This window comes from Glycine max, chromosome 17 (genome assembly GCF_000004515.6).
Source record: "Glycine max cultivar Williams 82 chromosome 17, Glycine_max_v4.0, whole genome shotgun sequence".
Taxonomy (NCBI): Eukaryota; Viridiplantae; Streptophyta; class Magnoliopsida; order Fabales; family Fabaceae; genus Glycine; species Glycine max.
This window is the reverse complement of record NC_038253.2, coordinates 12,386,027-12,412,324: the sequence shown is the minus strand read 5'-3', so window position 1 is coordinate 12,412,324 and position 26,298 is coordinate 12,386,027. Positions and strand designations below refer to the sequence as shown.

The following is a 26,298-nucleotide window of genomic DNA, read 5'->3' as shown; positions in this document are numbered from 1 at the left end:
TCATTAGTTTACAGCAGCCATCATTGCTACGTTATTGGATTGGATTAGTTAGTAAATTATGTAAAATCAAGGGTGATTAACTTCACCAAAAAATAAGAAATGAAATGACTTGTTCAGAAAGTGAGAGATTCCCTCCATTTTGGATTACATTGGATAGAAATCTATGAAATCAGTGAATTTCACCACGAGGGGTTTTAGAAAGCTGTCTTTTTTCTTACTCCCATCAGAAGCTTATGGTAAAAAAAAAGTTCCAAATTAAACGTCGATGGCTTCTGTCATGTTTTGTTGATTTCCAAATCTTAAATAAGGCTAACTTGTTTACATGTCCCTTTCCCCTTGGTCACTGATTAATCAACTTTTTTCCTCCTAATACTTTTTTAGTTGAGGGAGGAAATGTGACAAACGTTCAAGATAAGGTTCTATTTTCCTCCACAAATTTTGCCCAACGAATTACATGCACACAACTCATCTGAATGACCCTTCGTTGGATGGAGTACAATGTACAAAATATCAAAAATTAAGCATTTTGGAAGATTCTGAATCATCAATTTCTGAAACAAGATCAACTTGCCCGATTTCTCAATAAAACTTGAATACTTCCACGTTCCATCTGATGCCGATGCATTAAAGCCGACAACATACACTTGTTAACCGAGTTCTTCCTAACATGTATGTCTGTTCCCTAATATCTTTAGTTTAGACTTTAGGAAGTTACAGTAATCTCGTACTGTGCTATTACTTATGGAGTTAATGGGATCCTAAAAGAGATATAAAATTGATTTAGTGGTTTAGAAAAGGTGAATGAATAATAGAGAAAAAATAGATCTATGTATAAAGCAATGGGGACAATTGCCTCTAAAGTTGAAAAAGATAAAAAAGAAAATAAATTGGTACTAATTTTATTTGTTTTATCCTTTTAAATTTTATTGTTTTCAATTTTTCTAATACTTTTTTAAATAGAGTTTATATTATCTTTGAGAAAATATTAAATTATATTTTGTTCCCACCAGAAATGTTTTTTAGACCCATCATTGGCCAGAGATTCTAATTCCCGCAACTGACATTCTAGCAAAAACTAACATTTGTGGATAAAAAAAAATTATGGGACTATGACTACAGGAGGACCATACTAGGCAAATTTATCAGCAGTGTAAGCTTTGTTTTGCTTTTGGTCTCTAAGTGGGGATAAGAGAGAGTGTAGCTAGGATTTGAACCCTACTACTCTTTCTCTATGTTCCAACTCTTGATTACTTGAAAAACTGTCAGGCAAAGAAACAACGCAAGCAGAGAAACCTCTTGCAACAAGTCTTGCTTTGAATCTAGCCTTTTCGCCACTTTGAACACCTTATTTCCTTTTGAATATCCATTTGCACCTACCACTCTCTGATTTCTTGGTAGATCAACTAGAATCCAGGTTTTGTTCTTCTCAAGAGAAAGCATTTCTTCTTCCATGGTTGTGATCCATTCTTCACTTTTCTTGTGGTTCAAGGCTTCCCTAAAGTTTATAGGTTCAATAGCTTGAATCTCTTCAGCAACTGTCAAAGCAAAGTAGATTAGATCAACTTGTCCATATCTTCTAGGAGGCACAATGTTTCTTCTAACTCTGTCTCTAGCCAAGTTGTAATTGTTAACTACAGGTTCAGGTTGTTGATCATTATCTGTTTCCTTGACTTGAACACTTTGTGTTGGTAGCTCCACCTCAACTTCAGTAATGTCTAAGTTGCTACCTTAATTGCTAGCCTGTTGTTGATCCTTAGCCTTTATAGCTATTTTGGTTTCATCAAAGATTACATCTCTGCTGATGATACAGTTTGGTTCACCCGGTTCCATCTTCCATAGCTTGTACCCTTGATTCCAGGTGGATATCCTATAAAGGCACATCTGTCAGTTCTAGCCCCAAGCTTGTCTTGCTTGATGTGTGCAAAAGCCAAAGCCCCAAACACTCTAAGATTTGAGTAATATGATGGTTTTCCACCCCAAAGTTCCATAGGGGTTTTAAAACCTAATGCAGAAGAAGGGCATCTATTGATTAGGTAAGAAACAATTGTAATAGCTTCTCCCCAAAAAGTTTTTGGTAAATCCGCGCTCAGTAACATGCATCTGACCCTTTTTAGGATGGTTCTGTTCATCCTTTCTGTCAAGCTATTCTGTTGAGGGGTGTTAGCCATTATTTTATGCCTTTGGATTCCTAATTTCTTGCAAAACTCATTGAATTGCTCTAAAACAAACTCTAGGCCATTGTTAGTTCTCAAACATTCAACCTTGGTTTCAATTTGAGTTTGTATCTAAGTATACCATTCCTTAAATTTTCCGAAAGTGTCACTTTTATTTTTAAGAACAAAGATCCAAACACTTTTGGAATAATCATCAATGATAGACAGAAAATAAGAGCAACCACCATGAGTCATGGTCCTTGCAGGATCCCAGAGATCAAAATGAACATATTCAAAAGGTCTACCTGTAGCATGCAAGCCTATTCCAAAATTGGCCCTTTTAGCTTTTCCTAAAATGCAATAATCACAAAAAATGCAAATTTTCTATTTTATCACCATTTAGAAGATTTTGTTTTGCTAGTTCAAGCAAACCTTTTTCACTAACACGTCCTAACCTCATATGCCATAAATTGGTGTTATCATGTTGGTTTTGACTAGCAACAACAACTTGTGCTATAATAGTAGAACCATCTAGGATATACAAACCATTCATTTTAATTCCTTTAGCAATCATCACAGAGTCTTTAAAGATTTTCATCATGCCATGTTCAATTTGTGTAGTGTATGCTAAAGCGTCAAACATATTGATAGAAATCAAGTTTCTTTTAAGTTTAGGTACATACCTTACACATATCAAGAGTGTTTCTTGACCATTGAACATTTTCAGTCATATTGAACCCATACCTTGGACTATGCATGGCTTGTTGTTTCCTAGCATCATTACTCCACCTTCATTCAAAATCAAGGATAGTAGTCACGCCTTGGACAGACATAAGGTACAACCAGAATCCATAACCCAATCCTTCTCAATCTCAGAATTTGAGACAACCAGAACATCAACAGTTTCATAACTTACTTGATCAATGTCCACGTTTTCTGGTTCTTGAGATTTCTTTAAATCTTTGCCTCTCCTTTCAGGGCAACCCTTCTTGTACCGTCTCTTCTTATGACAATGAAAACATTTAAACTTGCTTTGAGATTGTCTTCAGGATTTTGATTTGTGCTTGTTTAACTTTGAGCTCCTCTTCTCTGATCTACATGTTCAATCGATCAGCAAGTGTATTCGCACAAGTAGTATAAAACGGTAAGACCGAGTATCGTATCTTCAGGGAATTTGTTTCACCTAGACCATGTATATTCAGTATGTAAACACTTATAATGGTTGAAATAAAGCAAATGTTGAGTTCTATACTATAAAATCTATTTGAACATAAACAGGATATTTAAAGCTATAAAAACTGACAACTATCATGTTAAAAGTGTTGGGGAGCTTCCTACTGAATTTATCTTGGTGGGTAAAATGTGTTTTTCTCTATTTAACGTTATCCTAGTGTTCTTGCATTGAGAAAATACTCAAATCATGATTTTTCACATGAATGAGCCTAACTCTCTTTAGCCTTTGTCCTTGATTCCTCAACAAACGTTCTAAAAGAGTTGCACTAAGCCTACAGTGTAAAATGGACTAGATCATTGCACTTCATTCCTAGACATACAGATTTCTAGCTTGTTCTATCAGGTTCTAAGGTTTTAAAGCATTTTCCAATACTAAAAATCCTAATTGCACATACAAATGGGTGATTAAGCCACAAACATGTAAAATAAGCATAGATAGAAGTAATGAACACAAAAAAATAATATTAAATAGATAGTAAGAGTATTACATCAAGAGGTTCAATAGTAACTCCCCAACAAAAAGGCTTAGCCCTCCATTACAAGCAAAGCTTCAAAAATACAAGAAAGAAGCTATTTTTGGTGAAAAAAATTGGAAGAAGATGATGGAGAATGTCTTGTCCAGTCTCTAAACCCCAAATCTCTCTATTTTTCCTGAACTAAGCTCTCTTTGTTGCTCTCCACCCGTTGTGTCTCTTCATTTCTGCCAACTTTAGTGTTTTTAAAGGCTCCTAGACCCTTCAGTTTCTGAAGGCTCTCTTAACAAGCATGTCTCGCTAAGCGTGAGTTAGTGAATTTTTGCTTAGTGAGAGTAGGCGCGCTGAGTGCGAGAAAAGATAACGTCCTTGATGGGCGGGCTGGCAGCACACTAGGTGAGCAGATCTCTATCTTATCCTTTTCTAGGGTTTCCCATCCGCTAAGCGAGCTGGATGCCTCGCTAAGCGGATGCATCTTGCTGAGCAGATTTGTCTCGCTAAGCGAGTCATCAACAGCTTTTGCCTTCTCTTCTTTGGCCTGAAACTGAGTTGGATTCAACATTAGATCACAAAAATGGAGTTTCTGCTCTAATAAATCACACAATAAAGAAATTATGTACAATTCCTACAAAAAGAACCATAAATTGGGGGCACAATGCTATTTCCTTGCAAATTTTCAATACCAAACTAACTTATGAATAACAACTATCACTACCCATCATCACATTCAATTCTTAAGTATTATTGTCAACCTTGGATTCATGTTTCCTTTGCATTTCCTTGGTTTGAATTGATGACTGCACTTCTTCAAGGGTAATGGTTTGGTCCCTTCCAAACAACATAGCATCCTTAAAATGATCATACCTACTTGCAAGTCCATTGAGCAGTATTAGAGCTTTGTCTTCATCCTCCATCTTTACTTCAAGATTCTCAAGATCATCAAGAATGTTGTTAAAGTCAGCAATTTGATTTGACAACATTCTTTCCTCTGTCATCTTGAAAGAATAGAGTTGTTGTTTCAAGAAAAGTAGATTTGCCACTGACTTTGTAATGTAGAGTGATTCCAACTTCAACCATATTGTTGCAGCTGCTGGTTCCCTTGCTACTTCCCTCAAAGCTTTGTCTCCAAGACATAAGATTATTGTGCTCTTTGCCTTTTCAATTAAATCTTTATTTTCTTTTTTTGACATTGTTGCAAGGAGGGAAGATTCACCTTTCAAAGCATCACCCAATCCTTGGTGTATCAAGACTGCTTGCATCTTGATTCTCCACAAGCCAAAATCATTGGACCCAGAGAAATTTTTCAATATCGAACTTGGTTGAACCCATGGTTGATCTTCTTTTCTTTTCTTCCCATAGATATCGCCAGTTGTTATGATTCAAAACCTGCAACTAATTTACAAAACCAGAAAATAGAGCAACACAACAACAAGCATACAAAAGCTAATAACATAAAAGAAATTCAATCAAAGAAAGATAAGGAATAGAAGATGAACACAAGCAATTACATGGTTCAGTCACAAAAGAGTTACAAAGAACTCTGTATACAAATAGAATCGTGTTTGGGCGTTTCACTGTTGAGATAACAACATCAAGGATCCCCAAGTTTCACTCTATCTTTCTTACACACTTTGATCTTCCACTCATTGTGATTGCATGAATGGGACCTCACTGTTGCAACATACCCATAAGGAAATACTTCTATGTTTATATAGCACTCAAGAAAATAAGTTATCAAAGAGAAAACTACCAAAATGGAAAAACTTAAAAACAGTTAGATGTTGGCCATCAACTAACTTATCAGAAAATTGTTTCTAACTAACTTGATAGCTTGCAAACTGATATTAGAGACACATCTTCACAAATAAAATATAAATCATCTGATAAAAAATTGTTGAATGCGTGAATGCATATACATTTGATTGATGATCCAGATTCTTTGGTAACTCTCATTTTCCTTTATGTCTTCTCCTTTAGCATCATATCATTTATCAAATCATCCACTAAGGTTGACTTAGTGGTAAGGATTTGACTGTTTGAGTAGTATGCATTAAGATTTAGGTTTATTGTAAACACCCATTGAGGTGCCCACAACCTCACATTAACACCTAAGCTCTAATCTATAAGATGTATGAGTTCTTTTTTTTTTGTCCTAGGTCAGAGACATAGGTATTTCTTAATCCATTGGATTAGAGACTAATCTCGCTCGTGGTACATAGTTGTCGCTAGTCCCAGGAAATTTTGCACACAGTGAACACATGTTCTTCCGCTAAATAGATCGTTTCCACTTATGTGAACGCAACGAAACCTTACACCACTGCTCCAACCCTTTGAGTTTGAGATGCATAAGTTCTAATTTTTATTATGTTAACTTTATTCTTTTTATTATTTAAAAGAAGTTGAAATTTGAAATAGAAATAAACCTATGTCATAGGTGAGCATGACCTACTCTTGATCCAAACTCCTTTTGAATTGGAAATGAAATGGTATGACTCTCCCTCTAAAGATTTACTGCGAGGATAAGCAGTGCCTATTTAAGAGAAACAACTCATTGTGCTACCACATGTCACAAGTGGATAGCATAGAATCTAGGTATTAGATCTCTAGAATGTACATTTTGGAATTCAAGTTCACCCCATGCAGATACAATCCAACAATGCATAAATTTTAAAAACTAAAATACTTTACTTTAATGAATAAAGAAACATCTTTTTTAGGATTAATATTTGTGCAGTTAAAATTTTAACTGTAAGGGGGTCTTGATCCTAGAATCTAATGTAAACCTAATGAAAGTCTCATTTAAAAAGGATATAAACCTATCTATCTATATAAAAGGGACATGAACATTATTAAGTTGATTGATAAGGTTATAACTATCAAGTTCTATTTTTTTTATCCAGTATATTCTTTAGCTGAAAGTCAAATACTAATCTTTCAAAGTACAAATATTTTTTATATACATGAATTTAGGGATCAAACACTTGATCACACGTTTAACAAGAATGATTATTTGTCAATCAATCTACATCTTGGCTATCAAAAGTTTTGCTATAGTAAAAGTTTTTTTTAATACACATGAAGATTAAACTCATGATCACGCACTTAAGAAACATAATTATCTACCAATCATATTATAATACGTTGATTATCAAGTTCTGCTAATCTAAATCAGTCTTGCAGACTTGAAAATGATTTGTTTCCCCTAAATCATATCCACATATCAAAGTCAAAGAAGCTCAAATATCATATCAATAATCAATTCACGCAAAATTCCTCTGCAGTTATGGAAACTTTCGCGTTATTTTATGTTGTCACTATCTTTTTAATCAATCAGATAATGGATCAGCAGCACAAAGGCTTTACCAGCCAGATTAATAGTATGTTTGGATTCGCGTTTAACACATCTTCTACATGATTTGGCGTGAAGAAGTAAATACAACAATAACAACCAAGTCTTATCCCACTAAGGCGCGAAGACATGAATGCTAGACGTAAATCCAAACAAGCTAAAAAAAGCTATTAATCCTTAAAAGCTCAGCATATTAGCAAAAGGAAAATCTCATCAGCATTTTAATTCTTCCTGCATGGCGTCATAATTTGGACGTTATCAAACCAAATAATTGCAAGACTGTGGTAGGTATTAGGAAAATTGCTGCCAGATGACAAAAAAACACTTCTCATCCACATTCAATGGCTATATATTATTGGTCAACATTAAAATTCTATTAAATCGCATCAATAAAATGCATATGTTAAATCTGAAATGGTATGAAACATTGAGTAGTTATCAAAAGCACGCCGAAAGAACGGTCCAAGACTAGTGAAACCAAAGACTTGCTCTGAACCACAGGTTTTCCCAACTAAATGAACATTCAACATTTCTTATCCTGAGCCAGGTGAACCAGAACCAAGAAAATATTGAAATTATGAGACATTTTCGTCCACGAAAACCCAGTATGTAGGAAAAGGCAGAAGAAAGAAACCAGTGACAAACTAGTTTCATTTGGTGGGGTTTGCTTATGGCGAAAATACAAAGCCACTCATCAATTATCACGCCAACCAATATGTTTATATCACAGGAAAAGAAAAGAAATTATTAAACTTTCCATTTTGGCACATTCAATTTTGGCTTCACAGCTGAAAGCTGTTTGCAGCTGCTATCCAAGAATTTATTTCAATAATTTAGATAAAAAATGTAAATTTTTATTACTTTTTTTTTTACAATTTCACCTGATTTTATTTTAGTATTCATTTCATTTCAGATTAAAGCACTAGGAAACAAACATTCATTAAGGCAAACTGTTCCACCTCAATCAGTGCAACAAGTTTAGCAAAACGTCTAAGCAATATATATATATATATATATATTTGTATTATCAGTAACGTCTAAGCAATATTGATCTATGCACAAAGCTACATATTGGGACACGTGTCCTCCAAGCAGAACAATTTCGATTTCTTTTTTATACGGTGATGGCACTTGTGAGTTATTGTAAATTTTAAGATTGTTTTCAATTCCCATTGATAAAAATCAAACAAACTAGTGGGTTGAACAATTTCAATTGAATTAAATGACAACTAATTCAAAATGTCAATAGGATTGGATAGCCTCAAGACATGTTATTTATTGTTTAGGGGATGGCTCGAAATTTTCACTTGAACAGACAGAGAGACTCATACCTTAAATAACCGTTAAAAACTGAGGCTCATACGTTTTGAGATAGATAAGCATGGAATAGGTGGAAACACGTAAGCAAGGTTCAAACAGAACAGACTAGTTTTGATTTTTTGCACTTTTTCCACTTTTCAATAACGAACCCACCAATGTAGTCAACTTCAACTCCTCAACCCAACAAGTTGTTTCTTATAAATACAAGCATACCATCTTGAACCAATTCCCACATATCCTTCCTCCATCTTCAAAAACATGGCTCTAACACTTCGTTCTTCAACTTCTTTTATTAATCAGAAGGAAACCAAAGTCCTCAAAACTTCTGACAATGCCCCTGCAATAGTTAGTTTTTCAAAATTCAAGCCATCATCATCATTGTTCCGGCTCCGGGCAAAAAATTCCATGCAAGAAGCTCATCACACTCGTGAGAAATGGGAGAAGGTGCTGGCTCCGTCGGTCGCACATAGCCACAATGATTCAAAGAGAGTACCTGTGTATGTGATGTTGCCATTAGACACAGTAACAATGGGAGGAAGCTTGAACAAGCCCAGAGCGATGAATGCGAGTTTGATGGCCCTGAAGAGTGCAGGGGTTGAAGGTGTAATGGTGGATGCTTGGTGGGGTTTGGTGGAGAAAGAAGGGCCTTTGAAGTACAACTGGGAACCCTATGCTGAACTTGTGCAGATGCTGCAAATGCATGGCTTGAAGCTTCAAGTTGTTATGTCTTTCCATCAGTGTGGGGGAAATGTTGGAGACAATTGCAGGTATGAGAAAAATACTTGTTATGACTAGTTAAAATTTATTGAAAATCATTAATTTTTGTTGTAGATCCCACTTTTGAATCACAGGAAAGAGTCATCATTGAATGAGAAGTGTAACCCACCAAAATTGATGATTTTCAATAAATTTCAGTCGATCATAAAAAGAATGTTGGAGAAAGTATCACTAACATTTCCCTTTAAATAAAAGGATTACTGTTATATTCTGTAAATGTTGGATGATATGAGCTAATTGACATTGTTACGACCTTGACCAAGTAAAAAACATTTTGTTTTATCTTAGTATTGTACTTTTTATTTTTTGTTTCAGCATTCCTCTACCACCATGGGTGTTGGAAGAAATCAGCAAGAACCCTGAGCTGGTTTACACAGACAGATCAGGGAGGAGGAATCCTGAGTACATCTCCTTGGGCTGTGATTCGGTTCCTGTTCTAAATGGAAGAACTCCTCTCCAAGTGTACTCTGACTACATGAGAAGCTTTCGTGACAAATTCAGAGATTACTTGGGCAGTGTTATCGTGGTAAGTAATTCGGCAACTAATGCTACAGACTGTTAACTGCTGATATAGGATACAGAAACTGCAATAAATAAAGTTGTTTATATTCTTAAGGGGTTTTTTTTATCGACAAATACTAATTTATTAGTTTTTGTTAGAAATATTTCCTTTCTCCTTTCACCCTTATACATCCTATTCTGAGGTATTTTTGTCTGTCACGAAAATCCACCACCGATAATATGGTCCATTCCCTAAAATGCGTGTTCCATGCGCATGCTACAATTTTGGACTCAGGCAACAAACAAACGTACAAGAAATTCCCTTGTAATTTTGAGCTTGCAGTGAACGTTACGTAATTAGGTTCTGGATAAACTTCTTCATACATATTTATAAAAGAAAAAAGAAATTTAAAAAAAAATGAGATAAACTTGTCTTCTAAACTAAAATTAAATTGTGCATAAATTAAAATCAGCTTTTTGAATAAGTTAAATGTGTTAAATTTCTCCAAAAAGCTGACTTTAACTTGTATATAAGCTAACTTTAACTTTATGGGAGAAACTTGTGAATGTGTTTACTCTTTCTTATTTTTTTCTTTTTATCTTACAAGTACTTATCCTAATAGAGTCTAAGCATAGCAATAGTACAAACTTAAAAACATTTGGGGCCTATCAGATGGCTTTGGTTATCAGCTTTTTATATAAATCAAGGTTTCGGTTGATAGAGGTTACAATGGGAAATTGGAACTTGATGCTTAATACGTTTCCATTTCCACATCTTTTGCTCTGTCCCTCTGCCTTGAATGAAATTTGAACTTATAAGATCAATACTTTTGCAGGAAATACAATTGGGAATGGGTCCTTGTGGAGAGCTCAGATATCCATCTTATCCAGAAACCAATGGAACTTGGAGGTTTCCCGGAATTGGAGAATTCCAATGTTATGACAAGGTATTAAAAAAACATTAATTTAAACCTTTTTTGTACATTAATCCTAAAGAATGATTGTATTGGTAATGTTTCAAAGCCATTGGTCCCTATTGACATATCACAAGGATATCACACAAAAGAGAGAGAAAATTTCAAAATATCTATGGACTAAAATGACTTGTTTGTCATGCAGTATATGAAAGCATCCTTGGCAGCAGCAGCCGAAGACATTGGAAAGAAAGAATGGGGAGGAGGTGGACCCCATGACTCAGGCCAGTACAATCAATTTCCTGAGGATACTGGATTTTTCAAAAGGGAAGGAACATGGAACACTGAATATGGACAGTTCTTTCTGGAATGGTACTCCGGTAAATTGCTGGAACACGGTGAGAGGATCCTTGTATCTGCCAAAGGAATATTTGAAACAACTGGGGTGAAACTATCAGGGAAAGTTGCAGGAATCCACTGGCATTACAGAGCAAGATCTCACGCAGCTGAACTAACCGCTGGCTACTACAACACACGAAATAACGATGGATATCTGCCTATAGCAAGGATGCTCGCAAAACATGGAGTTGTCTTCAATTTCACCTGCATGGAAATGAAGGACAGAGAGCAGCCAGACTTTGCAAACTGCTCACCTGAAGGGTTAGTTCACCAGGTGAAGATGGCAACAACAACAGCTAGAGCAGAGCTTGCGGGGGAAAATGCATTGGAGAGATATGATGCAGATGCATATGCTCAAGTTTTATCAACAAGTAAGTCAGAATCCGGCAGTGGATTGGCTGCATTCACATATCTAAGAATGAACAAGAGGTTGTTTGAAGCTGACAACTGGCGGCACCTAGTGGATTTCGTAAGAAGCATGTCTGAGGGTGGTCGGAGAGAGAGACTTCCGGCAGCTGATTCCCATGGGAGTGATCTTTATGTTGGGCACATCAAAGCAACACAGGAAAAGCACACACAAGAGGCTGCTCTTGTGTAATTGCATATTTTTGCAAGTTCAGGCATCTTGGTATATAGTTAAAAGCATCATAAGATATTTTTTTATAGAAAAAGGGAAGCTACAGAAAAAAAGGAGAAATGACATAGGATCATGATACAGAACACTGGCATATGTCATGCCAACACCTGAGATGATCGAGAAGATATTATTTTATTTCATGTAATGTATAACTCCAACTACAATGGAGAAAAAACAGTTTATCTGCTGACGTTATAAACCCAATAATACAGATATTGGTCTCTATTCAACATTTGCCACTTCTACTTTGATTGGTTAATCTCCATAAACACAGCTAAATAAACTCACTAATGTCATTTGTTTCTTTTATGCTGTAACAGCTGTACAAACTAAGGAAATGTCAAAAAGAAAAATCTCCCAATAGCCAATATTATTTGAACACAGGGAGGGATTAACTTACAGGAAATAACATTTTTTTTTCCTTGAAATCTAACTGATAAGATTAATGACTTATTACAACCATCGGATTTAAAAAAATAAATGGTGGGGATGGGAAATAACTTTAATAGTGTGTTTGGATGGACCAATTCAATAGGGGAATTCATTTTTTCAAGGAATTTAAAATGATTGGATGGAGCCTTGGTTGATGTCGGTTTAAAAACATCACTAGTTGTGGTCATGCAAAACAACCCTCGTTAAAATTGTCAATATTTTATATTTTTAAATTATTAAAAATTGAAAAATATTTTTTAATTAATATTTCAAAATTAGATTGTGTTTGTTTTCTATAAAGTTTAATATTAAAATTTCATTTATTTAAAAAATAAAATTAAAATTTTACATATGAAGGAAATTGAATTACCCTATCCAAATAAAAATTTAAAATTGAAGAAATTTGAATTGATGTATCCAAACAAAGCATTTGAAAAATGAAAGAAATTAAAATCAAAGCAATTCAAATTTTAGACATTTCAAATTTCCTAAAATTTTAAATTTCCTAATCCAAACACAAGGTAAGAGCTACTCTTGGTGTAAGATGATCCCTCCTTTTAGACATATAATAATACATCTTATAACCAATTCAAATTTTAAATTTTAGACATATAATAATACATCTTATAACCAATCATAGGAAGTCTTTGCATAATAAAATTGGCATCTATTTCTCTCTTATACAGCCACATTAGTGCATGTTTGGAAATCAGGTGAAAAAATACGTTTGAGACAAAAGAACTTTTGCAAAAGGATCAAAACATTTGCTTTTATTTTCCTTTTTTTTTTTATCATTTGGATTACGTTGGAAGTTTGGAATGAGCGTCGCAGAAATTTTAACTTCAAACCAAACATTCACTAAGTGATTCCATGAAAATTGAAAACCAACATTAGCAAGCAAAGTAGTTGAAGCATTAAGCAAACAACCGTATCAAACTATGACTAAGGCAAGGGAGCTTTTACCTGATTCTCTCTAATAGAGATAATTCATAACGGTAATAATATAAGGAAGCTGCAATACTGTGTTGTTTGGTGCACTTAGAACAAGCTAAAGAGTTGAGAATCAACGCTAGTTACAAAAATGTTAGGGGGAAATTTGGAAGAGACATACACTGTAACGATTTGAAAGAAAGAGATAGCTCAATCAAGAATGGGAGGGAGGTGGAGTGTTTTCGCCGCCGTGACGGAGATCTTCGATCAGCTGAGAGAGTTCTTTGCGCGATGACTCTCTACCAAACATGAACCCATACCTAAGCAGAGAAAATCAATTAGGCAAGTGACGATAATAATTATGATAAGTGAATTAGGAGTGAGTGAGAATGAATTGAATTACCAGAATGAAATCGCAGAGAAGACGCCAGCAGTGGCAATAGTCTGAACCAAAGTCATCTTCTTCTCCATTCTCTCTCTCTCTCTCTCTCTCTGCAACCTCCGCTAGTTAACACATCAATCCTTCAACCTGGGCCTTCAACATCGCCAGGCCCAACTTCAATTTTTGCCAAATTCAAAAAAGAAAAAAAAAATCCAATTTTAATACATCGTATCTCAAAAATTAGGTTGCTGGGTTCTCACAGAGATTTTTTTTTTTACCCGACTGTAGTGTCTCTATAAGATTGTTTCTAAGGGATTACATTGGGAAAAATGTCTCAGCAAAAATACAGAGGAAAAAATGTGTGTTTTGGTCATGATTTTTTTAACTGATTTTTGGTCATGAATTTTCAAGTCAAACTTAATTTTAGTTTTTACATTTTTAAATTGATAAATTTAGTCTTCTAGTTTTTAAAAATAAGTAAATTCAATTATTCTCCTCGCATTTAAACATAATATTTGGTGACAGTTTTTGCCTGTCACAAAGTTAAAAGAGGGATTAAATTTACTTATTTGAAAACATAGAACCATAACCAAGTTTAAGTGAAAGTTTAGGGGCACCTGGTTTGAGGAAATGTTTTTTTTTATTTTTATTTTCTGTTTTTAATTTTTGAAAATATTTTTCATTTTCATTTTTCTTAGATTTAGAAAATAAGTGTAGTTTAGATTTTATTGTATTTAAAAAAATCAAAATACTGAAACAAACAAATTCTTATTATTTATTATTTGTATAAATAATTAATTTATATTATCAATACATCAAATATCAGCATTATGTATTTCATTTTTAAGTAAATTCAAAATTCCTATAGAATAGTTTAATATTTTGAAGATAAAAAGTATATCAACAATAGAAATCTTAACTTTTTTTTGTAGATTTAATAAATATTTTTTTTATAGTGGTGACACAGCTTTCAAAGTTGCTGCATTATGGTGGAGCGAATGCATAGTGGGATTGAGCTCGTCTAGAACAACGATAAGTGGGTTGGGTTGAAATTACATTCAACGAGCAATAAAGTACTAAACTAAAATAAAATAGGATGGATATCGTGCCTTAGTGGTAAGAGGAAGCTCATTTTTTGAAGAAGAAAGGGTTAAATGTCATAATACTAATTAAAGTCAAATCAAGAGGTTTACTCATATAGTATAATTTTTAAATTTATGCATGGTCACAAAGACAAAAAGGCTTTATTTCATTACCGTACACGTGAGATCTTAATATTCATTTTATACATCTAGTGGTAATTGTGATGCACTATTAACTTCATGTAGGCAAACGTCAAAAGTAGTGACCAGATATTTAGATTTAAATTAATTCTGTATTAATTTGATTGGGAGTTTGGGTTAGATTATTTTTTCCAAAGAAAAAAACAAAAAAGAAACCAAAGTTCAAACCGAATCAACTTGGTTATATATTTTTTTTTTTATCAGTAATCAACTTGGTTATGTTAGAGTTAGATTGATTTGGGTAATTGAGTCTATAAATAAATAAAGAATAAGAAACAACAAATAATAAAAAAAGAAGTCAAAATTATAAATTGTTGTTCTAGAAGTGAAATCTTGGTATGATGCAAATGGAGATACTCACATAACTCAGATTACGAAAACCAGTCATTCAACCTCATCCTGAGAAGGCTCACATGGCGACACGCGTCCTATAGGAATCTCTTGACGCCGTCAAGTTCAACCATCACGGTTTGTCTCTAAATCAAGATCTCTTCCTAAATTGAATCTCCATTTCTTGAATCAAACAATTATACAACATAATTTTTAAAAATTAGTATAATTTTGGATTGTTTCGATCAAGTCAAATTTTATATATTTAGATCCAATATCCGAATTAATATCCTCCAATTTACAATTTTAAAATTTAAACCAAGTTGATGGTAAAACCAATTCAATCTAATTTGAAATTATGACATTATATCCACGCACACTAGTGCCTACCCATGCTAAAAGGAAATGGGAAAAGTGTAAGAGAGGCATGGTCCACCACCTTAGAGTTCAAGTGCATTAATGTTTCCCATCTGTGATCTTCTCATCGCTCTATTTCAATTCAAGTCTAACGTTCACATTACCTTATAGTGTAGATGACTAGAATGCTTCCATGTGAATGACGTTTGCATCAGGGTATTGTAAGATATATTATTTGGATATTAAAAAACAATTTAGAGTGAATTTTCTATTATTATTTTTATTTAATTAAAAAATATAAAATCTACTTCTGTTTATTTTCTACTTTTTTTATTAAAAAAATATTCTAAAATATTCTTTCATCTTCACCAAACAGAGGATAGTTTGTAGAGTTACCCAATAACATGTTTGAAAACGAAATTCTTAACTAATTCCCCAACAATTTTTCTACAAACTAGGCAACCATATAGATAATCCAATACTTTAATCATTCAAGTCAAAGTCGGTATGTCCCTTCAACACAATTTAATTTATTATATGCAGTACTATTTTTTTTCTCTTTAAGAAGCGAATAATTTATTCCATTAACGTCCACGGCTCCTCAATATTAATATTGTAATTGATTAGGACATAACTTTATTGATTAAGGTTCTAATTTTCTAATTAAAAAAGTTAAAAGGGTTTAGTTAGACAATGAAAATCCTCACGCAGCACGCCAACACCAGTTACACCTATTGTTACAAGGTGGTATCATATCCAAATGGAATAGACTTTTCAACTGTACACCCTGTGTTGTATAGTAGTAGTTTTCTTAGTTTTTGCGAGGGAATTGAAAGGGACATAAAGATGAGAGAAAAATTCTTCATCTTCCTTTAAAATCTTGTAATTTGATCTCACAAAACATTTTTTGTTTTTATTTTTAATTATAAATATATCACCTATTCAAATATTTTCTTGTCTAATTTAACTTAGGTAACAAAGAAAAAATCAATTTCAGTTAGTCCTGCTCTTCCTTATGGGAATGGCCAATAGTTGAATAATTTAACTTAGAAGTAAAGAATAATTTTGTTAATTGAAAATTTTCTACAATGACATCTAAACTGTATTAAAAGCCAACAGCTGACAAAGTAAAGAAGGACTTGGTTTTGTTTGAACTAGGCCAAACAGACAAGTAAGAAAAATCCTCAAAACTGACTTCCAAGATTGACCAGAAAACTACCTCAATGGTGGTAAATACTTACTACATAGATGATCTAATCAACTTACCTTAAAATGCTAAATTTCCCACAAGTCCTTCAAAAAAAAAAAAAGCTCCATATTTACTTTTTTCGGACCAATTTAGAACGAGATGAGGAGGAGGATTCAGCAATGTCCTGAGAAGTAGTGTCTGAATATTGCAATGCTTGCTTCAAGCTTTCCACTATCTGACTCATGGAGGGTCTATCTTCTGGATTCTTCTTCAAGCAGCTATCAGCCAACTTAGCTATTTTGCGAGCTGCAGGAAGAGAATACTGGTTTCTGAGACGAGCGTCCATTATGATGACGAATCTGCTGGTGTCGGCAGGGTATTGTTTGACCCAATCTAGAAGCTTTTGTTCTGCTGTGGGACGGTTTCTTTCCAATGACCTTCTTCCTGTGAGGATCTCATACAATACAACACCAAAACTCCACATGTCACTCTGAACTTTCAGGTGACCCGTTTCAATGTACTCCGGTGCAGCATAACCCTGTGTTCCAACTACCTAATGACAAAAGAATGCAAAAAATAGAAGTAAGAATAAATCATTGGTGTAAACAAACTCATGAGTTCATAACTTCTATGATTGTTGTAATGAATAGATAAGACAATGTCCTAAAGAATGGTGTGACTGCAATTTTGACTACAAGTCTACAATGTTAAAATTTATCGGGCATCTCTCAGGCTGCAATTGTGGTCATAGGCTGCTGCATTTGTCCACAATTTCCCGCAAAATAAAAAAACACGAGGAAATTGTGACCACAACCGCTAGTTAAAACCTTGGATGGGATCATTGCAATGTTGCTAAAATCACAAGTTAGGGAATAAATCACGAAGGCTTGAGGAGTGGTGCATGATAGCAATGTATGCATGTGAAGTCCCTATGATTAGGTGCTTAAAATATGAAAGAGACATTAACAAGCACTTTGAGAATTTGTATGTGCATTGAACTTACCGCAGTGGATACATGAGTCTGATCACCTTGTGGTCCTTCTCTAGCCAGACCAAAATCTGAGAGCTTTGGGTGGAAGTCCGCATCTAATAGAACATTTGAAGATTTAAAATCTCGGTAGATCACCTTCCCAACATAAAAATGGAAAGATTAACAACCAAAATTGGTATTCAAATATACAATTAAAGTATACATAGGAAAATAAAAAATGGCAGGCACTAAGCTAATTAGTGATATATGTGGCAACAATTTCATTTCAACTTGTGGATAATATGAGCCTATGAGGTACCTGAATTTCCAGTCCTTCATGTAGATAAGCTAGTCCTTGAGCAGCACCAAGCATGATCTCCAATCTTGTTTTCCAAGGCAGGGTTGGTAAGTTTTTGTTGAAAAGGTGATCCTCCAAGCTCCTGTTGGGCATGAACTCGTACACTAACAACCGTTGGATTCCTCTTTCTGCATCCACGGAGCAGTATCCCAAAAGTTTAACCAAATTTGGGTGATTAACAATGCCGAGAAATTGAACTTCAGCAAGCCATTCTTTATGACCCTTTACAACAAAAGAGAGCACCATAAGATTGCAGGTATATTTTTAAAGCATAATACAATATTTTGACAGCTCAGTGACAAACAAGTAATAACAATGCCGAGAATTTGATATGCTTCAGGACCATTTAAGTCATATGCAGAAATTAAGAATCATCTTATCCTTGATGGCCCAAATACAACAATGTAGATGCAAATAACTTCCAACATTTCCTATACTCATTGAACAGAACTGTAAATTATTGTTAGCAACTTAAGTCTTAACATGTTAACTTGTTAAGTAACTACTATCAGTAATGGATCCCAAAGCAATCACAACAGCAAACAATAAGAGAAATCGAAGAAGGATAAAAAGAAGCAAAGCAAGTATATCATACTCCCTCCCATCTCAAATATAAAAAGAAAAAAAAAAAGCACTCTTTTTTTTTCTCTCAAATATAAGAAAATATTAACTAACTTTACTTCATTATTATCTCTAAAATATCATTTATTTTATTGAGGTGTTGGTTCTAATAACTCCTTTTTATTTCCTTTTTATTCTTAATATCAAGTTTCAATCAAGGATAAGTGGAAAAAAACTTAATTTTTAATTAAGATTGATACAACTAAGCTGATTAACTAACTTTCTTAGTTTTTATTTTATTTGTTTATATTTGAAACGAGTGAGAGTATGTATATATATATACCTGGAAGCCACGAGTGTTGAGCCTTTTGATTGCAACTGGAATTGGATCACCACCTTGTCCATCAGGTTGCGTAATGGATCCTTTATAGACACTCCCGAAACCCCCTTCTCCAAGCTTGAGCATCCTATTGAAGCCGTTGGTGGCATCTCTCAGTTCCTGCAAAGTGAAGACTCTAAAGCTGTGCTCTTTCTCTCTGTACAAGTCCTTCACGCTCTTGGGCGAAGACACGGAGCCGGTGGAGTTTGCGGCGCGGTTCACGGCGGGGGTTTTCTTCTTGTGCAGTTCCGGGGCGGATTTGCACTTCTCCTTGAAGAAGAAACACTTCATCTTGTAACCATGAAAATCAATTAGTTGCAACAACAGCAGGGAAAAGGCAATTAAATAATTGGTTAGAGAACAAGAAAGAGTTGATGATGACCCAGATGAGAAAAATGGAACCTTGAGTATATATTTATAAGGGGTAGTGAGAATTGTTCTGAGGAACAGAGGAAGATGAAAAAAGACAAGAGAGTTTTGCGTTTCCGTGAAGTGAAAGAAATAAAAATTGAATGGGAACCCAGAAGAAGAAAAAGAAGTTGGTGAGAAAGTGGAACATAATTAATCACACAGCCGCGTGAGGGAAGAGAGAGAGAGAGAGAGAGAGATGAGGACAGGAGTGAAGCGGGTTTACGACGTTGTAGAAAAAAGACCAAACCCAAGAAGAAAAGACCTTTCAATGGTGTGAGCTGGAATATCTTTCTTTCACAAGAACAGACAGTTGGGTGACTTGGGTCCGATTCCGATCCTTTGCATGTCCGTATCTATCTTCATGTTTTAACTCTATAATAATAATTCTTCGTTCTAAGAATAATAGTCATATTTACATTTCATAGTAACTAAGAAAAATAATAATAATTCTATGTTATTATTAATTTATTTGTAAATTTTATTATCTATCATTAATATTATATTAAAAAATTAAAAATTATTATTATTTTAAAATATTGTTTTACTCTTGATAGTTATAATAAGTCAGAAGCTTTTCCTAACCTTAGTCTCCCCAATCACAAGGTTCTGGTCTTTTTTATCATATTAATTTTTAAAATAAATTAATTAAAATGCACATTTTATTTTATAGTATCTTCTAAAAATTATACCTTTATACATATATAATATAACAATTATTTATTACTATTATATAATTCCTTTAAAGTTATATAATATAATAAAATTAAACACTTTTCTCAAACCTTATTGAATTATTTTTACTGGAAAAACTTATTGAAAATAAAAAAAATGCTTTATACATAAAGTTTGAATTATAAATCTAATTTTATTCATAAAGAATAATGAGGTGTGTTGTTTGAAGCATAGAGTTTCCTTTATGCTTTCTTTCAATGAAAGAAATTAAAATTTAATTGTTTAGTGAAAATTAAAGTAAAGGAAAAAAATTCTTGAAATTAAAGACTATAACTTTCTTTTTAAAATTTTGAAATTTTCTTTATTGCCCTTCTTTCTTAAAAATTTTCTTTAAATTATAGTATTGTGTTACGTTGAACATAGTGTGATTTTCAACGACAGTGGTTGAACGGTGCACAACTTTCTATATGCCATGATCTATGATGGATGAGAGCGAGAATTTTTCGTTGCTATGAGAATCAATTTTGCATTTGAGGAAGGCTAGCAACAGTGTTACACTTTCTTTCGGATATTTTTTTTTATTCATTAAAAATCTTTAATTTTAGTAAGTTTTATTTCTCAATTAATATTTTTCTTTTTTTATTTGTATTAAATAAAAAGAAATTTTTTTCAAAATTAATAAATTTTAATCCAAAAAAATATCCGAAAAAGAGTATAAAAAAAATATCCCTAACATTTCTCATACATATTTGGTAACATTTAAATTTAGATTAGATAATAACAATGCTGACAAAACTGACACACATATTCAGGAAGCGGAACATTGAAATTTTCATAGTATTATACTATTATGGATGTCACTAGTGACTTTATTAGTAGAATTCGACTTCAACAATTTAATTATTGAAAAAAAAAAATCATCTATCTATACCAGCTGCACGGTTGGAGAATCAATAAGCATCATTTTCTGCAAATTGCAATCTGAAACATAAATCTCATTGTTTTACTCTTTTTAAATCATTTTGATATTTTTTAGTGTAAATAATTTTGGTATTAATTTTCTTTTAACCATAAAGAGTGATACTATACGGCAAATGAGATTTAAAAACTAAATATAATGAAATTTACATTATTAACAGACTAAATAATATAATGCTAATTTTGTACAATTAAAAGTTATATTAATGTTACTTTTTGCCTTTTCGTTGGTCTTCTTTCCATCTTGATATACATGGACTCTTTTAGGGTTACGAGTTCCGTCAAACTGAAATTTTGGATGATCATCACTTTGGGGAAAGCTTAAAAATTTAGAAGAAAAACTAAGACAATAGGGTATAGCCTCCTATATAATATCTTATTTTCATAATTTTTAAACATTTTTATGAAAATAGTAATAAAATAAATATAGCTATTTTACTATTTTTTATAATTAAGAAAATATTCCATTGTGGAATGATTAAGTTCAAAATAATAACAAAACTTTGGATTTTTTTTCACTTTTCAATAATGCCGTGCACCTAAAAAGAGAAAAGCCTCAAGTATCAGGCAGCCACTGTTACGTTTTTCTTTATTACGGAATCATAGAGTATTTGATAGGCTTTTTTGACGTCCTTATATATAACTTTTAACTTTTCGAGATTTTTTTCTTTCTTACGTGCAGATACGTATATTAAACAGTTAAAAATAAATAAAATATTAAAATACGCAATTCATTTTTATATTAATAAAAAAACATCAGTTACATAAAAAAAATTATGTTTAACTCCTTAATTTATACATTGAGTACACAAGATAGTACAATTGTGTTGATGGTGAAAAATTATTTCGAGATTTCTTAGAGTTGAAATAAATTGTTAATTTTTGGCGTGCCAAAAGAAATCATTAAATTTCTAAAAGTGTTGGGAGTGTTCGGATATTATTTTCGATATAATAAATTGAGACTCCTTTCGATATAAGATTATCGTTGTTTAAAGGCATAAATGATCGCTATTATTGAGAATATGGAATTGATTAAAAGATATGTAAAAAGATGAGACAATAGAAAGATATATTAATTGATTCAATGTTTATAAAGAAAAGGATTGTATATGACTATAGAAAAATGTGATTCAAAAGAAAGATGAATCGAACATGAATGAATTTGAACACTGAAATCAAATGATTGAAGAAGTTTGAATGAAGAAGAACACCCTATATAAAGTGACAAGATATGGTTGTCGGTTTTTATGAAAAAAATTATATGTTCTTGTTCATTTTATTTTTTATAATATCTTCTCCTTTCGATAACTCTTTTTCTTGTTCATAACTCCTTCATCCATCTATATTTGTTTCTTTATCGTTTTCAATTATATATATATATATATATCGATACATGATGTTACTATAAACTTATCATTGTAATTGTAAAAGTTGTTAATTCAAGTATTGTTAAGTATTGTTTTATATTAATATAAGAAAAATGTGTTCACATGGGTAAAGATTAACCTTTATAATCATGTTACTCAATTTGTAATTATAATGAAGTTTATTGTTATTATAAGTAACTAATAAATATTCAGTTTTATCATATTGAAAATTTAAGTGATTGTTAGTTTAAATACAAAGAATCCTTTAAAGTATTTTGGTTTAATGTCATTAGTCATTAATATAAAATTTTTATTTGTTAATTTATAGTCATCTAACCTAATATCAAAACCCTGGATCAATAAAAAGATAACTCCGATACACGACTCAAATGAATAAATATCTTTATTTATGAGACTTAAAATTAATTACTAGTTGTGATTTTTGTTATTCAAATCAACTTCGGAAGTTAAAATCTTAATTTAATTGTGATCAATATTCTAATTAGTGTGTAAACTGCTTAATTCGATTTATGAAAAAGCAAATAGAAGAACAGCTTAACTTTGTTAATTTTAACAAGTAAAAGAAGTTGTAAACAAAGAATTGAAGAATACAATCAAATACGAAGAAATTCAACTCAGAAAAATAAAGACAACATGATGACGGCAAAGAAATAAAAACGGTGAAATGTAAAACAAAGCAAATTGCGTGAAAGATTCAAAAGTTGGAAAATAAAAGTTTGCAGAAAAATAAATGACTGAAAAGATCAAATTGTCGTATTGTAAATGAAAAGTTTTGTAAAAATGGCAAGAAACTAGAAATGCAATTGAAATGTAAAGGGCTGGAAAAATAAATGTATAAAGGAAATATAGATTGCAAGAAATCAAAAGCGCACAGAATTTAAAGAAGAAAGCAATTAAAGTGCATGAAATGTAAATAAAAAGTTATTATAAATTGCTCGAAAGGAAGAAATTGAAATTTAAAACACTTGAAAATGTAAAGTGCTGAAACATAGATGGACAAAGAAATGAAGTGTAGTGTAGGGAATGTAGTTAAAATCGAAATGCAAAGACGAATTATAAGAATGTAATGAATTTTGCATTAAGAGTGGGTCAATGGGTGAATACATACATATCACTCATAGGAACAACAATCATTTCAATCCGCATGAATCGATCAATGCATGATGATGTTACATAAGTATATTGTTGTCTTTTTAACTAAGGAAAAATGTTTACAATGGTTACAAGATCTATACACATTACTTTGTGTAGGATTGACTATCTAAGATTGTTTTATGTGTCTCAAGTATATATTTCTAATGACATGTATTTTTTTACCCATAGATTTAGTTCTGTTGAAAATTTAAATATTATCGACAGGTTTTATCCATAAAATATGTATTCGTCAGGAATTAAAATTTTACCCAAAACAAAAAGAACACAACTCTAACCAGACTCTCAATCACTCACGTTTCTAATTTCTAATAGCGCTCACACCCATGTCGTTGTCGCACTCACTCCACCACCCATGTCGTCGTCGCACGAGGCCTCCATCATGCCCAGGCCTTCTTCACGACCACCCTCTCACGTCACGCCCATGTCATCGTCACACGTGCTCTATTGTTGCACATAGGACAGGGGAAACTAGCTTTCTACCTGACAAGTGTGTGTGGCATCTCATCTTGTATTCCCCCCCCCCCCTCTCCCTTTATTGGTTGTTGCCCTAACGTTTGAGCATAGGAGTGTTAAGGATTCATGTTTAGTTAGCAAGACTCTGAGGAGCAAGCTGAGTGTGGAGGGCTACGAAAATAGTGGCTTCATGAGCAGGAGCAAATTCGAAGTGAGTCTACTCCCTCTTTTATATTAGTTTCCATTGTCTCATAATAATATAATCTACACTCGATTTCTTAATGTTGAGGAGCAAAGCATAGTTAGGATTTAGGTCCCTCCAAACTTTTCAGCAAATGATTACTCATTTGTACTTCATTTTTCCAAAATAATGTTCCCCTGGCCCAATTAATGTGTTTGGTCTTTTTGGTTCCTTTGAGAAAATTTCCCTAGTTTTTCCTGTGTAAATGGCTTCTTTGATTGAAAGTAGTAGTATTGTGGATTTAAAATTCTACGTCAGTAATATGGTCATGGAAAATTTTCTTACCGACAAACATATCCATAGGTAATAATTATCCACGAATACATCCGTAAAACATTTCTCATGGATATGTCCGTTGGTAATTTCCAACGGATCTATCCATCAAAAGTTTTTCATGGATATATCTGTCGAAAAAAGGTCATCGTTATTTTTTATGGATATATTTATTGAAAATTACTGACGGATTCTTTTTTTACCAATAGATCCATTGAAAATTACCGACAAACAAAACATTTCATCATAGGAATTTTCTATGAACATTTTACCGACGAATTTTGGTTCATAAAAAATATATCAAAAATCCCAAATTACGGACAGATTTTGAGAATTATTGACACATTTGTAAAAAATATCTTTTTTTTGTAGTGATGGTTACAAACATAAATCGTAAAAAGTTTAATTAGGAACTAAATGGTTAGTATATCCGTATCTAACCAATATGTTGATCTCCAACAATGGTAAAAGTAAGGAAGTATTCAAAAAAATACTTCAACTATTAACTTAATATAACAAATCAAGGGAAAGTTTATGTACCAAGCAACAGTGGGAACGATATTTACGAAGTTTGGATAAAAGTGAATCATAATAAGATACTCAAACAAAATTATGAGATAATGACTCTTTTAATCACTAGATTATATTCTAAAATCATTAAGGGTCAATTTAGTGGGGCAAGGTTGAAGTTATATGTTTAAACTTTTGTGCGACTATTATGCAAAAAACAAACTCTTTTTTTTATGATGCTCTAAAATTATTAGCATGAGAATGTGAGTCGGTGTATAAAACATTGTGTATTATTCGATCCGATCTTTATTATAAGATATAGTTTATAAGGAATTGATAATTTTTTATAAAGCATTTTAGAATTCATATGAAGCATCTAATCATTTTTTATTAGTTGTCCACAATAAATATTTTAATTATTTATTAATAGTGATGCATAATATTTTTAGATTTTAATGTTTTTACATTATTCATAATAAGTTAATGATTATTAATAAAGATATAATTGGTCCATTAATAATATTTTAAAAAAAATCAATAAAATCAACTGAATTAATTGTTTTTATTATCTATGTAATTGATGTCCAAAGTATCCTATAAAAAAGATTAGAGGAAGTACATGTTATTAATAACAAAGTGGGTCTAAAAAGAATTGTCCCTGCAAAGTAATATTGGTCAACTTAGGTTATTTCTATAATTTATTCCATACACATTATTTCTTACTAGCTTTCTGAGTACCTTAGCTTAGTTGCTAATCTAGACCGATCCTCTAGTTCTAGGCAGAGACGGACACAAGAGGGGCAAGCCCCTCCCACTCCCACTGGCTTCCTTTGAGAACTGTATATTATTATGACTTGATACATTTCTAATTGCATATAACTGAACACAGATGAAAATAAAATGAAGGTAACTAAAAATTATTTCATCTTCTTTCATGCTATTTCGTCCCTTACGTAAGCGTATATGCTATCCAAAATTCCAAATGGAAGAAATTAATAAGAATATTTAAATATATATTTTTAATTAAAAGAATATTTAAATATAGTAGTTGAACCACAATATACTAACAATATATACGAATAGTACAAAAGATACCATTTATATAAGTTGCGAGGACAGTGTGATCTCCAATTATTAATATAACTCTTCTGCATAATGTTACATAACGACATGTGAGGGGAGCTGACGTTTAATTTGTATCTTCTTCGTCTTTTTTTTACGGGTAGATAACTTTATATTAATTATAATCATATCCTTTTTTTTTCAAAAAAAGAAACAATTGTTTGTGCT

At 32.5% G+C, this 26,298-nt stretch overlaps 2 protein-coding genes and 1 long non-coding RNA gene across 3 annotated transcripts; 1 reads left to right on the top strand and 2 right to left on the bottom strand.

Moving 5' to 3' along the window:
- The first annotated feature begins 8,759 nt into the window (after nucleotides 1-8,759).
- On the top strand, nucleotides 8,760-11,986 carry BMY2 (beta-amylase). The gene is made up of 4 exons (NM_001249421.2): nucleotides 8,760-9,295; nucleotides 9,621-9,831; nucleotides 10,643-10,753; nucleotides 10,926-11,986. Exons 1-4 carry the CDS (start codon nucleotides 8,787-8,789, stop codon nucleotides 11,715-11,717), a joined length of 1,623 nt encoding a protein of 540 aa, NP_001236350.1. The 5' UTR covers nucleotides 8,760-8,786; the 3' UTR covers nucleotides 11,718-11,986.
- Nucleotides 11,987-13,029: 1,043 nt separating this feature from the next.
- LOC106796769 (uncharacterized) lies at nucleotides 13,030-13,825 on the bottom strand. The gene is made up of 2 exons (XR_001385816.3): nucleotides 13,522-13,825; nucleotides 13,030-13,438 (listed from the first exon to the last, which is right to left on the bottom strand). It is a non-coding gene; the product is annotated as an uncharacterized lncRNA (long non-coding RNA).
- A 2,691-nt stretch (nucleotides 13,826-16,516) lies between these two features.
- On the bottom strand, nucleotides 16,517-19,671 carry LOC100786966 (probable serine/threonine-protein kinase PBL19). Its single transcript, XM_006600804.4, has 5 exons — nucleotides 19,330-19,671; nucleotides 18,892-19,218; nucleotides 17,949-18,209; nucleotides 17,663-17,785; nucleotides 16,517-17,212 (listed from the first exon to the last, which is right to left on the bottom strand). The coding sequence occupies exons 2-5, from the start codon at nucleotides 19,216-19,218 to the stop codon at nucleotides 16,790-16,792; spliced, it is 1,134 nt and encodes a 377-aa protein (XP_006600867.1). The 5' UTR covers nucleotides 19,330-19,671; the 3' UTR covers nucleotides 16,517-16,789.
- Nucleotides 19,672-26,298: the final 6,627 nt, after the last annotated feature.

Coding starts and splice junctions, on each gene's coding strand:
- BMY2 (NM_001249421.2), top strand. CDS start 8,787: ATGGCTCTAACACTTCGTTCTTCAACTTCTTTTATTAATCAGAAGGAA. Junction 9,832..10,642: donor ACTTGGGCAGTGTTATCGTG/GTAAGTAATTCG, acceptor ATACTTTTGCAG/GAAATACAATTGGGAATGGG. Junction 10,754..10,925: donor AATTCCAATGTTATGACAAG/GTATTAAAAAAA, acceptor TTTGTCATGCAG/TATATGAAAGCATCCTTGGC.
- LOC100786966 (XM_006600804.4), bottom strand. CDS start 19,218: ATGAAGTGTTTCTTCTTCAAGGAGAAGTGCAAATCCGCCCCGGAACTG. Junction 18,210..18,891: donor TCAACACTCGTGGCTTCCAG/GTATATATATAT, acceptor TTTGTTGTAAAG/GGTCATAAAGAATGGCTTGC. Junction 17,786..17,948: donor ATGAAGGACTGGAAATTCAG/GTACCTCATAGG, acceptor TATGTTGGGAAG/GTGATCTACCGAGATTTTAA.